The 13670-nt window shown below is 33.0% G+C and overlaps 2 protein-coding genes across 2 annotated transcripts; both read left to right on the top strand.

The window, feature by feature from the left end:
• Positions 1–435: 435 nt before the first annotated feature.
• LOC114381371 (senescence-associated carboxylesterase 101-like) lies at positions 436–3626 on the top strand. The gene is made up of 4 exons (XM_028340612.1): positions 436–660; positions 781–1126; positions 1853–2392; positions 2506–3626. The coding sequence occupies exons 1-4, from the start codon at positions 644–646 to the stop codon at positions 3349–3351; spliced, it is 1749 nt and encodes a 582-aa protein (XP_028196413.1). The 5' UTR covers positions 436–643; the 3' UTR covers positions 3352–3626.
• An 8352-nt stretch (positions 3627–11978) lies between these two features.
• LOC114381646 (senescence-associated carboxylesterase 101-like) lies at positions 11979–12610 on the top strand. Its single transcript, XM_028340893.1, has one exon. The coding sequence runs from the start codon at positions 12032–12034 to the stop codon at positions 12608–12610; it is 579 nt and encodes a 192-aa protein (XP_028196694.1). The 5' UTR covers positions 11979–12031.
• The last annotated feature ends 1060 nt before the right edge of the window (positions 12611–13670 follow it).

Raw genomic sequence — 13670 nt, 5'->3', positions numbered from 1 at the left:
TGAATTTAGGATTAACTAATAAATTTCTCTTGTAAGAGAAGGTATGGCATTGACATTTGTCTTTTATTAAACAGTAAAAGAATATTTTTTTATAAAATAAACAAGACTTAGTTTCAAACACTACAATCATATCCTATCTGTTGGTGTTTTTAAACTAACGAAACTCACAAAAATAGTATAATCATAATGTTTTTATAAAATTAAAAGATTTGATTAAATTTTTTGATAATTAAGGAATTCAAATGAACTTTTTATATAATTAAGCCTGTCAAATATACAACACGACGCGCTTATGAATTTACGATGGTAGTTATGTACATGCAAATATGCAATGAGCCAATGACCATAAACTTTTTTTTTTTTTAACGGAGATGTCAAGACTTCAATTCACTTATCGAATAAAATAAGGTTGACGCGCTTTGTTGTTGACTTGCCAAACTCTGATGCTTTTCTTGGCAATGGATTCCACTCTTTCCTATTCTTTTCCACTGAGTTTCCCAAAGCCACGGCTAGACTTTTCAGTTTTCACCCCCTATTAATAACAAACCATTACCCCCACCCCTCACAATCTTCATCTTCAACTCAGCTACTCCTATTTACACCCCTCAAATCTGCTTTCAACTTTCACACTCACACCACCACCATGACCCTTCCTCAATCGTACGTTACATATTATATCTTCCTAGATTCAATCCTAGTACTTTTGTTTTTGTTGGATTTTGGTTTGTATCTGAAGACTCATTAACATGAACCGTTGAATTGAATTTGTTTGTGTTGCAGATTTGGCTGTGGACTTGTGCAAGCACCCTTGGTGACAAGCTCTGGTCTTCTTACTAAAGTTTGGAGTGTTATCTCTTCTCGTGATGAAGACATAGTTTCATACTCAGGAAATAATGGACTGTCCTTGAAAGTTTCTGAGGATTCGGGTTTGACGGTTGTTGCGTTTGAGGTCAACCCGGATTTTGATCTTCAATCTACAGTTGTTTCTTTCTCTGATCCCAAGGAGAATAATTTGAACCGCTTTGAGTTTCTTTGTACCAAGAAACATCCAGATTTCTCTGTCAACAAGTCTGTAGTTGATCTTTTTTCTAAAAATCTTCCGAGGCTTGATGAGTTGAAGTCCAAGGTACTTTTCCTCCTTCCCCTTTCATTGTTCTAAGATTTTGATTTGACCAATTGCAAGCTAGAACATAATTGCAAGATGGATCATAATAGACTGATTTAGGTATTAAATTGAATGTTTGACCTGCATGAAAATTTTGTGCTACAAATCTGGAGATGAGATTTTTTTTTTGTATAGACCAAAGGCCTTCAGTGGAGGTAGTTATGCTTGAGCCTGCAAGGACCACTAGGGGTAAAATGAGTTGAATTTTACTAATACTGTAAACTTTTAAAGTAATTGTTACAAAAATTTAACAATTTTCATTTATATGACAATTCATGCTTTCAATTGATGTGTGGAGTTTAAGAGTTGGTTTGATTTTCTTCTTACTTTTTGGTTTTGAAAACTGTTTTCTCAACGGTTAATTTCTCATCCAAAATCTATTATGTTTTGAAAATTGTCTTTTACAAGTGTTTTAAAAACCAAAAAACAGAAGGGGAAGATGTTTTCTCATCCTCTTCTCCTGTTCTGTAGTCCAAGCTCAAGAGTGTGTGTGGTTCTGTATGTAGTGAGACATGAAGTTAGTGTCAGTTTCTGCTATCTTTGCTTTTTTTTTTTTTTCCTGAAAACTAAAAACAAATTTTGAAAATACAAAACAAACACACTTTGTTTCTTTTAATTTTCTGGGAATTTATTGTTCTTCCTTTATAAGTCCTTATAACAATCGTTACAATCCTAATCCTAATGCAGATTGATAGCTCCCCTCGATTGATTGTTACTGGACGTGGTCTTGGAGGACCAATTGCTTCTCTCTTCACTTTATCGCTATTAGGTAACAAGAATTCCTCTGAGAAAAAGAAACCCCCTCTCTGCATCACCTTTGGTTCTCCCCTTGTCGGTAACAAAAAGTTTCAAGAAGCCATATCACGTAGTTCTACATGGAGTTCTTGCTTTCTACATGTGGTCTCTATCAAAGACCCATTTCTCAAAAGATTGAATCCTGACATCAAGGATTACATGCCTTTTGGGACATTTCTCTTCTGCTCTGATATAAGTTCTACCTGTTTTGAGAACCCCAAGTCTGTTTTGGAACTTCTTGTGATCTCAATCAAAGATCAAAATCAAGCATTTCCGTCCATAGATTATGGCAACATTGTGGGAAATCTCTATATTAAAGCAATTTGCAAGGACTTTACCCCACGGGGGCAGGACTTTACTGATTCTAATTCACTGCGTGCAAGTATCCGTTTGCAGTTGTGGGCAGCACTAGGATTGACACCAGATATGCAGGTAGCTGAATATCATTTATTTCTAAAACGCTTGTATTTTAAGTAAACCTCATTAGACTAGTATTTGGTAAATCAAAATTTTCCTAATCTCTTGTCTGTAATTGATTTGGCCAGCAACAACACCTGAACATTGATATAAATGCTTTGGTAACAAAGTTGGAAAAGCTGGAGAAGGAAGTGATCTTCCAGAAGGGGAACAAATTTGATCCATCCAAGAAATTGAATGTGATGAAGATAGAAATGGCCAAACTTGAGTGGTACAAGAAGTATTCCAAAAATAATAAGATTGGCTACTATGACAGCTTCAAGAGGGGTATCTCAACAAGCGACCTAGATGTTGTTCAGTGCCAGAAAACCCTCAGAAATTACTGGATTGACATGGTTGCAGAGGCAGAGCTGAAACCTCAGACAGAAGGTGCCGCTTTTCGTACTCGCTGGCTTTTTGGCGGAACTAATTACAGGAGAATGTTTGAACCCCTAGATATTGCTGAGTACTACGCGAATGGTGGTAAAGACTATGAGGCTAAGGGAAGATCTAGACATTATATAGTGTTGCAGGAGTGGCTGGAAGAGGATAAGAAAGAAAAAAGCAATTCAAACAGTACAAACAAAAAGGATGTGGAATCTATTTTAACTTTTGACTCTTGCTTTTGGGCACATGTTGAAGAAGCTATCCTTTCATGCAAAGTGTTGAAGGATGAACAATCTAGTGTGACAGAGAAGGAAGAGGAAACTGGGAAGTTGCTTGAATTCGAGAAGTATGTTTATGGGTTGCTCACGAAATATGAAGTGTCATCAGAGATTTTCCTAAGGCAAAGCAGCTACATGATTTGGTGGAATCAGTATAAGGCAATTAAGGGAACTTCTTATAATTCAGCACTCGCAGACTTCATGAGCAATCCCGATCATTATAATGTGCTGTATATTAAGGGAACTTATAATTTCCCCCCTCAGGCTTAGTGATTAGTGAACGTCCGTATGGTTGAACAGTGTAAAATAAATTGTGGTTTTATCTCACTGTGCACCTTTTAATAAGCTTTTTTTATATTTTCCCTTGTTGATTTTTGTTAAGGATCTTGGTTTTACCCTCCCTTGTGTTGTGGTATTGGAAACTCATGCAATTGTCTTGACTTGTGATATTGGAAACTCTTGCAATTGTCTTACCTTGCAAACCTTCACTCATTATTCTTGAAAATTTAAGTTGAGAGCAATGGATGCAGGCTAGTTTGTATTAATGTAATCTGAAAGGCTCGCTGTGAAAAATCTTATTTTTTGATGTTAATTTTCTAGCTATCTCAATTTCAATTAGAAAATTGAACGAGTTTGCCGTCTATTTGATAGAATGAAGGAATAAGAAGCTAGAGCACGATAGAGAAAATGTAAGTAGACGAGAATGGGAAAAATTGAAGGATATACGAAAGAGAAAATGATAGTTATATTTTAGTTCATTAGTTGTGCGAACATGATGCATGGTATACTTTTTGTGAGTGTATACCATCTCTCATTAGAATCTACTTTTATAATAACTACTTAAAATGTCATACTTAATTTGATTTTTGATTAGTTTAAACTAACTGTGCTATGTGAGTTTTTTTTGTTGACAGAAACAAGCTCAAGGCTTTTCATTACTAATCAACTGAGCAATGCAACTTGGAACAAGGTGAAAATATTGAAGATTAGGATTTGATGGAGCCACTCTAGCTAGGCCATGAGCTGCACCATTTGCTTGTCTTCTAATAAAACCAATGGCTAAAGGTTTGATTCTGAGATAAGAGTTGCTGACATGCAGCAAGGATAGAACCCAATTCAGAACCATCAGTAACAAGAATTATAAGTTTATCAACAATGACTTTACAATCTAACTCAGTGCGCATTCTGTAAACCCAAGGAGACAACAGACTTCATAGCAGATAAAAGTCATGGGTTAGTCTATGAAGATATAAGGTTAGTCTAGTGGCGAAGGGAGAAGAAAAGGGGGAAGAAGTCGTGGGTTCAAATCCTCCCACTAACAAAAACTAACAATACTAACGATTAACATTTGTAGATCAATACACTTATAATAAAATCACCACAATCATCTCTAATACAAAATCCAAATCCTGTGTGCTATTTCTATCTTGGAAAAACCCTGCTGCATCCACAATACACTTATAGGCTCCAGCCTGAGGAGTCCAATGAAGTATATCATTGACAGCAACATGTTCCTCAATATTCACATAAATCTCCTTTGCATGAGACTAAACTGTGCTATGTGAGAGTTAAATTCTAAATACAAATGTAAAAATAACTTATAGTTACTCATCTTTTAATTACCATTAAACTCCTTTTCTTTCCTTATAAGTTTGTCTCATTGCTCTCTTAGAAGCTTCTTGCATAGGGGCATATATTTACTTGCATAGAGTGGCTCAATTTCACTGTCAATAGTTTGTTCTGCAAGTGCAACGCGGTTAGTTTGCTACTTCCATACGCACCACATACCAACAAGCATCGATAGTCTATGTCATATTGACTAATTGACTTCCTCGATACACCCAAGAACTTGCTCACAGCTTTCTTAGAGATGCTCGTGTCAAACTATTTTAAATTGCTAAATCAATTAAACAAATTAAAAACTCAATAAATCTTTAATTGAATAAAATGTAAATTGAAAAGATTGTACTTTTCTCTGAAAAAAAAGGATTGTACTTTTATTTGATTTTTGGTTCCAATGTTTAAAACAGAATTCAAACACAAACATATTAAATTTAATTATATATATTAGCTTTATATTTTACCAGCATATAAACTTGAAATTATTTTGATTTATCTTAATTTAGACAAAGTTGTGGTTAATTTATGCTAAGATTTAATAATTTTTTATACTGAACTTTTCTTTAATAAATATTGTTCCTCAAATAAAAATTAATCACTAAATAAATAATTTAATTTAAATATATTGATAGTGTAAATTCTTTTTATACTATTCAATCATATAGATATACCATTTCCCTTCTTTACAATGGCCTCAACTTCAGGTCCATATCATTGATCAACCCGTAACATTTTCACTTCTGTCAAGAATTCACTGCATCACAAGTTTGTAGTTCTAAGTTACCCGTGCCACTTTAGGAATTAAGCACCATGACACAGTCTGCATTGTATGTGATAAGTGAAACATTCTTCCTTCCTTATTTTGTTTTGGTTTTTTACCTGATTTTCATAGTATTACTTATTATGTTGGTTTTTTTTTTTTTTTTTTTTTTGTGTGCTTGTGGTTGCAGATTTAGCAGTGGAATCGAGCTTGCATCCTATGTGACAAGCTCTGAAGTTCTTCTTCGCAAACCATGGGACGTAATCATGTCCCGTTGTGCAGGCACCATTACAACCGAGGGAGAGGGAATATCATGCAAAGTTTTTAGAGAAGCGGGTTCGGATTTGACAATTATAGCGTTTGAGGTCACGCAAGATTCTTCTAAGTTTCAAGTATGGATTTGGTTTCATCTAAGGCTCTCAGGGAGAAGAATTTTCATCACTTTGATTTTCTGTCCACCAAGAATGCTCCAGATTTCTCTGTTAACAGCACTACATAAATATTTGTGGAGTTTAATTGTGAGAGCTTATATTATGTTCATAAATTGTTTAAAACTTATTTCAATAGGTTCTCCAAATAATTTATGAAAAAAAGATTAAAACGTATAGGAAAATAATTTAATTGAATTTTTCTTTCATTATATAAACAACTTATGCATAAGTATTTGTTGGGAATGAGAAGGTTATATGAGTTATTTAAGAGAAATAATGGAGAAGGAGAAAATATTTGAAAAAAGATTAATTTTTATTATCTGAAAATTTTGACTTTAGTTATAAATGACAACCTTTCCCTTTTTTATAGGTTATAAGAGAGACTTTTAGATACATAAAAAAAAATTCACTCACTTTAAAGGAGAATTTTACATATTTCTTCCAACTGTTTTTAGTTTTATACCTTTCTCCTAATTACTTAGTTCTACACAATTCTACTAATTACTTGTTAAATATATTTCTACACTTCTCTAAAATTTTGTTTGAAATAGTTACACATAAAGGCTAAATCAAATTTATATTATTGAATAACATTTATGCAATATACACGAATTCAATAACTTCTTAATTAAGGTTTTTACCCAAAGGCAACCTACCACTGAAGTGATTTAAAATACACATATTCATATGTTTATATTTTGAAAGCACAAAATGTTCCCGGGTTTATAATGTTCTTCCTCAACAAAACCTTATCGCATTCTTAATGGTTAATGCTGAGTAATGGCTCCTTCGATTGATTGTTACTGGACATGCTCTGGTAGGACCAATAGCTTCTCTCTTCACTTTGTTGCTGTTAGGTAACATTGGTTCAGGAAAGAAACGCCCTCTCTGCATAACCTTTGGTTTTCCTCTAATCGGTGATAAGAAAGTTGCTAGAATCCATATCACGTAGTTCCACATGGAGTTCTTGCTTTCTACATGTTGTCTCTTACAAAGACCCTCTTCCGAGAAAATTGAATCCTCACACCACTGCAAGGACTTTATCCCACGGGGGCAGGACTTGACTCATTCTAATTCACTACGCGCAAGTATCTGCTTGCAATATTGGGCAGCACTAGGATTGACACCAGATATGCAGGTAGCTTAATATCATTTATTTCTAAAATGCTTGTATTTTAAGTAAACCTTCTTAAAAGAACACCAGAACATTGATATAAATGCTTTGTTAACAAAGTTGGAAAACCTGGAAAAATTCATTGACCTGAAAAGGACAAAATTTGATACATCAAAAAAATTGAATAACATGAAGATAGATGTGGCACCCTCTATCCTACACATATATACACTATTAATAAAAAGAATAAGAATACGAAATTAATTCAAAGTTTTTAAAACACATTTAAATAAAAACATTTCAAAATGATAAAAGACTCGCATTCACTTTTCGAACATCATAATAGAATGTGTCTAAATAAATAATATAATCATCTCGACTTAAAATAAGGTCGTCCAAGACTTCATGCAATTAATATAGAAACTTATGCTCCAATGTCACATCCTATCAGAACATTGTATTCCAGCGTCCTCTAACATGAAGTTCTCCATAACCATCCACCTAATCATCTACTCCCACGAACACAAAATTCGATATTATCACAGGATCCAAACACAAACAATACAGAGATTGATTTTTCACATTCCTAACTAATACAGAGAAACAAGACAACATAGATATACATATCATATAAACGAAATACAACTTACTTAAACATAACCATGTCATTCCACCACTTCTCATGTAACATCACATCTCAACACAACATGTCTTATTCATTTTCACATCATTAACTTATTCAAGGATCAAACACTATTACTCAACCAATCAATATCAATCAATACACAAGTATTATGCAACAGATATACTAAGATTCAATCATATATGCAATGTGGTATTATGTTAGTGAAAAATCTCGTTGGGCGTCCAGGAGTACATGGCAAGACAAACCACACACTAGTAAGTCAGATCACTCTCACTAGGTAAACTCATAGGGAGACTAGTCAGGGTTACGTTGTTTTGCGAGAATATTCTAACCATGTGAGATCAGCACATGTTTTAAGGAGCACTCAAACCGAGTGTATTTACCCCCAAGGCCTAGACTCCGAAGAGTTCGTCAAGGCATCTCCCTCCTGATTCAGGTCCAACCCAGAAAATATTTTAGCTCACAGACTCTATCTATGAATAGTACAAAACACACGACTCCTCAATTGTTCTCAAAATAATTTTATCTCGTCGCGCTTATGCTTATACTCATTGAGTCCCCACAGTAATTCCCATCACAATACTCGTTGCGCATTAACTCGTCGCCCTTAAAGGGTCTTATAGTCGTGTGATTGTACGATTCATAGCTCACAATTCAATGCATACAATATCTCAATGCACATATATATTACAAGTCAATACATATTCAATTTATCACATACACTCGATCTCAATCACAATGGTATAATCCCAAACTAACATATTATCACACCTTATGAATCATATACACTTTACCTATGAACTATGCAATACACACAACTACTCAATTGTTTTCAAAATCATTTTAACTCATCACGCTTCAAAGTGATTCAATTTTTCGGGTTCCCACAGTGGATCCTATCATAATACTCGTTGCACAAAAACTCATCACCCTTAAAGGGTTTTACAATTGTGTGATTGCACAATTCATAACTCAACTCAATACATACAACATCTCAATACACATGTATCTCACCACTCATCACATGTTCAATTTGTCACTTACTCATGATTTGAATCACAATTTTATAATCTCAGTACAACAATTTATCATGCCAATCTAGCAAATATTGTCCAAAGTATAAACAATTTAAACAAAAAATTTTCTCACAACATGGGGAGTAAAACTCCTCAAATAATTTCACACAATCATATAGGAAGAATTTCAATACAATAAATATACCAAAATAAATCTCAATTCTATCCTCTAAGGATCCTTACACATGTTCATTTTAATTCCAATTGTGATAAACTCATCCCTTACCTCTAAACGGGCTCACGTGTGTATTCCGTCAACGATAGCGACATCTCTAGTAGTTCCCTGAAATTCCTTAAGTTTTTTCTTTATTTGCTCAGTTAGGATTTTCAAGTGTTAGAAAGAAGAAGAAGGGATTGAAACCTCTAGTTCACTCTGTCTACGTGCGATGAGAATTTCTCCCTCCACAGACATTACGTTGCAAATCCCAACAGTGGAGATGTGCGTAAATGCATTTTGAACCTAGTGTTCAAATTTCATGACAATCCAACAGTTAAAGAGTCCGAGATCTTTGTTTTACTAAGACATGTTTGAGTGCATGCGGGAAAAAAAGGTTTGGGAAGAGGAAGAGCAAGCGTAGAGACGTATCGTTAGTCTAAAAACCAACTTAATATGTCTCTATTTATACCTAAAGTACTCTCAGCTTATTATTTATTCTATTTTTATTATTTTATAAATAAGAACTCTATTTTATTTCCTATCAAATGAATAAATAAAATATTTTTTTTTTCTTCAAACCATTATTTTAATTAATAAAGTTATTTATCCTTATTTATTTTAATTATAAAAATCACATCATTTTATTAAAATTATTTATTTTTAAATAAAAATTCTTTTTAATTTATTTTATGAAAAGTTTGGTGTTACACTAAATGTGACTATGTCACCATTTACCCCGACATATATATAAATAAATAAAATATATAAAAATATTGGTAAACAAATTCACGTGGTTAAATAGTTCACTTTCACTTTACTATTATCAAATAAAACTCATTAAAAATATATTAGGCTCAAAACAAGGCCGTCAAAATTTACAAAAATATTTTGTTAAATTAGTGAGATAAAATAAAATAGACTAACATCATGCAATTAATATAGAACTTATGTCCCTATGTCACATCCTATCAGAGCATTGTGTCCCGACGTTCTTCAGCACAAGGTTCCTTAAAGTAATTCACCTAGTTATCTACTCCCCCTAACACAAAGTTCAAGATCATCATAGAATCCAAACACAAACAACACACAAGGAGTGAGTTATCACATTCCTAACTAATAGAGAAATAAGACAACTAGATATACATATCATATAAATGAGATACAACTTACTTAAACATAACTCACGTAATTCTATCACTTTGTCATTCAAAATTCACTTTTCAATCATCAATCACATTACACAAGAATCACACACTCCAATCAAGACATAATAACACATCAATTTCATAATAAACAATTAGTAAGCGTTATGTAACAATTATGCTAAGATTCAAGCCTATATGCAATGTGGTATCATGTCACTAAAAAACCACCCTAGTGCGCTTAGAAGTACATAACAAGACACCATAAAATGAGTATGTCAGGTTACTTTCACTAAGTAAAATCATAGGGAGACCAGTCAGAGTCACGTTGTTTTGCAAGAATACTCCAACCATGTGGGATCGGCACAAGCTTAAAGGAGCACTCAAACCGGGTGTATTTACCCCCAAGACCTACACTCTGAATAGTCCGTCAGGACCTCTCCCTCCTGATTCAGGTCTAACCCCTAAAACAATTTTTGCATGCAGACACTGCTCATGAATTATACAATATCCATGACCTCACACTCGTGTTTTAAACACGTACAACACACTGTGCTACAATTTAACACTGGTTCCTAAATAGGAAACCTAAATTTTTTCTTTAACACTCCACATCAACACTTTTCTCAAGATAAACACTGATCGGGTTATTGTACAATTCATAGCTTACAACACAAGTAATGCCATATCAAGTGTTAACCACACACTTATTCACAACCAAAACTCATTCACAATTTCACATCTTATAATGTCATAATCCACAATCACGTGTTTACACGTATATCACAAATTAACACATGTTCAACTTTGCACTTATACTCAATCTCAATGACAATACTATAATCTCGAAGCAACATGTTATTCCACAATTCATCACATATTTCATTCATAGACACTGCTCATGAATTATACAATACCCACGACCTCACACTTGTATTTTAAACACGTTCAACACATTGTACTACAATTTAACATTGGTTCCTAAATAGGAAATCTACACTTTCTCTTTAACACTATGCATAAACATTTTCTCAATATCAACGTTGGTTGGTCGAGTTATTGTATAATTCATAGCTCACAACATAATTATTGTCACATAAGTGTTAAACACACACACTTATTCACAACCAAATATCATCCTCACAATTTAATATCTCATAATGTCACAATCAATCATCTCACATTTACATGTATCTTACAAATTGACACATTTCACTTTGTACTACTCAATCTCCATCATAATATTATAATGTCATTATAATAACTTATTACATCTCATAACTCATATACACATCACACAATAATAATATTTGCATGACACAAACCATATATATGTATAAGTATATAGTAAATAAAACTACATTATTTTTTTAATCAAAGAGTTTCTATAACAATTAATTTAAGATTACATCAAAAGAAATTACTACTAGGAATCAACCTTATAACTTTATTTAATTTATTATTTTAGTATATATATACACACAACATGTTGATTATCCTCGTGGAAAAATTAGAACAAGATAATAATTTGTATAAAATAAGTCATTGAATAATATTATTTAGAATATAATTTACGTTAATAAAAAGAATTCAATTTTTTAAGAGTTCACACTCAACATAAGAACACATCAATTTCACAATAATTTCTCATTGGGACATCAACTGGTTCATCAAACATATATAATTCACAGTTATAATTATAAGGATAAAATAAAAAATTACAAAAACACCCCAAGACTCATTCCAATTGATAATCTAAGGATCCCTACATATGTTCTCATTAATTCCCAATTGTAACTCATCATTTCTTTAAAACTCTATTTATTTACAAATACTAATTCTTTTAAATTAGTTTATGAAAAATAGGATGATACAGTGACCAATTCTTTAGGTATTGGTTACTATGACAGATTCAAGAAGGATACCTTAATGAGTGACCAAGATGTTGTTCTGTTGCAGAAAAACCTCGGAAATTACTGAAAAGACATTGTTGAACAGGCAGAGATGAAACATCATACAGAAGGTGCAGTTTTTCATACTCCTTGGCTTTATGGTGGAACTAACTACAGGAGAATGGTTGAACCCTTATACATTTCTGAATACTACATAGAAGGGAAAAAAGACTATGTGGCTAGCGGAAGATCTAGACATTATGAAGTGTTGGAAGAGTGGCTGAAAGAAGGGAAGAAAGATACAAGCGATTCGAATGCAAACAGTACAAGCAGAAAGAACGTGGAATTAATTTTAACTGTTGATTCTTGCTTTTGGGCATATGTTGAAGAGGCTCTCCTTTTGTGCAAACAATTGCAGAATGTACAATCTAGTGAGAAAGATAAGAAAGAGGCAACTGAGAAGTTGCTCGAATTCGTGAAGTATGTTTATGGGTCGCTCAAAAAATATGAAGTGTCACCAGAGATTTTCCTGATGGAAAGCAGCTACATGACTTGGTGGGATAAGTATAAGGGAATTTCAGGTAATGAAACACTAGCAAGCTTCATGATCCCAAGGGAGATTATGTTTTCCCCTGAATATGCATGTGTGGTTGAGCAGTGTAAAATAAACTGTGATTTCATCTCACTATGAACCTTTTAATCCTTTTGCATTTCCTTGTTGATTTTGGGTAGGGATCTTGGTATTACCCTCCCTTGTATTGTGATATTGGAAACTCTTGCAATTGTCTTTCCCTTGCAAACCTTCACTCTTATTCTTCTTGGAAATGTAAGTTGAGTGTAACGGATGCAGGCTACTTAGTATTAATGTAATCTGAAATGCTTGGTATGAAAAATGGACTGCTCAGAAAATGAGATCAGTAGTTTAATTTTGATACATTTTCAGTATATAAAGATATCTAAATTGTGATAACTAAAAACCATCCTAAATACAAATTTTATAATGAGTTCCATTGACATGTAGTGTTAATACAAAACTTTATTAATAAATCAGCAATCATCGTTAATAAAGTTTTACAATAATTATTATAAGTGTAATTGTTTTTTGAACTGACAGTGCATTATGATTAAGTTAATAGTTTTTTATGCTTTAAAAGTTACATTTCTAAGATTTTAGATGACATCGTAAAATTAGTTTAACAATTCATAACCACTTCTATTTTTCTTGAAGACTTTGAAAGATCAGTGCCCCTTCAATTCCGATAGAATTTGTGCACTCATTTTGATTCTAGTTTAGACTCTTTATTAAGGACTTGGTTCTTTTGAAGTAAGCATATTGCTAGGTGGACAAAACCTATATCTAAGTTTATGTTTTTCATACATATATACTAAACCGTTTGGTAGTGTCATATTGTTTATTCTGCAACCGTACAACTTGCACACTACGATAGTCTATTTGGGAGTTTGGAAATATGTCACATAGACATTCCTTTCAAAGTCAAGTCGTCTGTGTTTGAGTAGAAGCTTTTATTATTGGCATCAGATTTTCCTATTTTATAGGCACGTTTATGACCTAGCAATGTGAAACCAAGCACATCATATGACTTGACTTCAAAGAAACACCGAAGAACTTAGAGATGTTCATACCAAGCTTTTTTAAATTGTTAAACCAATTAAAAAAATTAAAAACTAATAAATAGTTAATTGAATAAACTGAAAATGGAATAGATTATTTTTTTTATTTGATTCGATTT

The sequence above is a fragment of the Glycine soja genome, chromosome 13 (assembly GCF_004193775.1).
Source record: "Glycine soja cultivar W05 chromosome 13, ASM419377v2, whole genome shotgun sequence".
Lineage (NCBI taxonomy): Eukaryota > Viridiplantae > Streptophyta > Magnoliopsida > Fabales > Fabaceae > Glycine > Glycine soja.
This window is presented reverse-complemented; position numbering and strand designations above follow the sequence as displayed.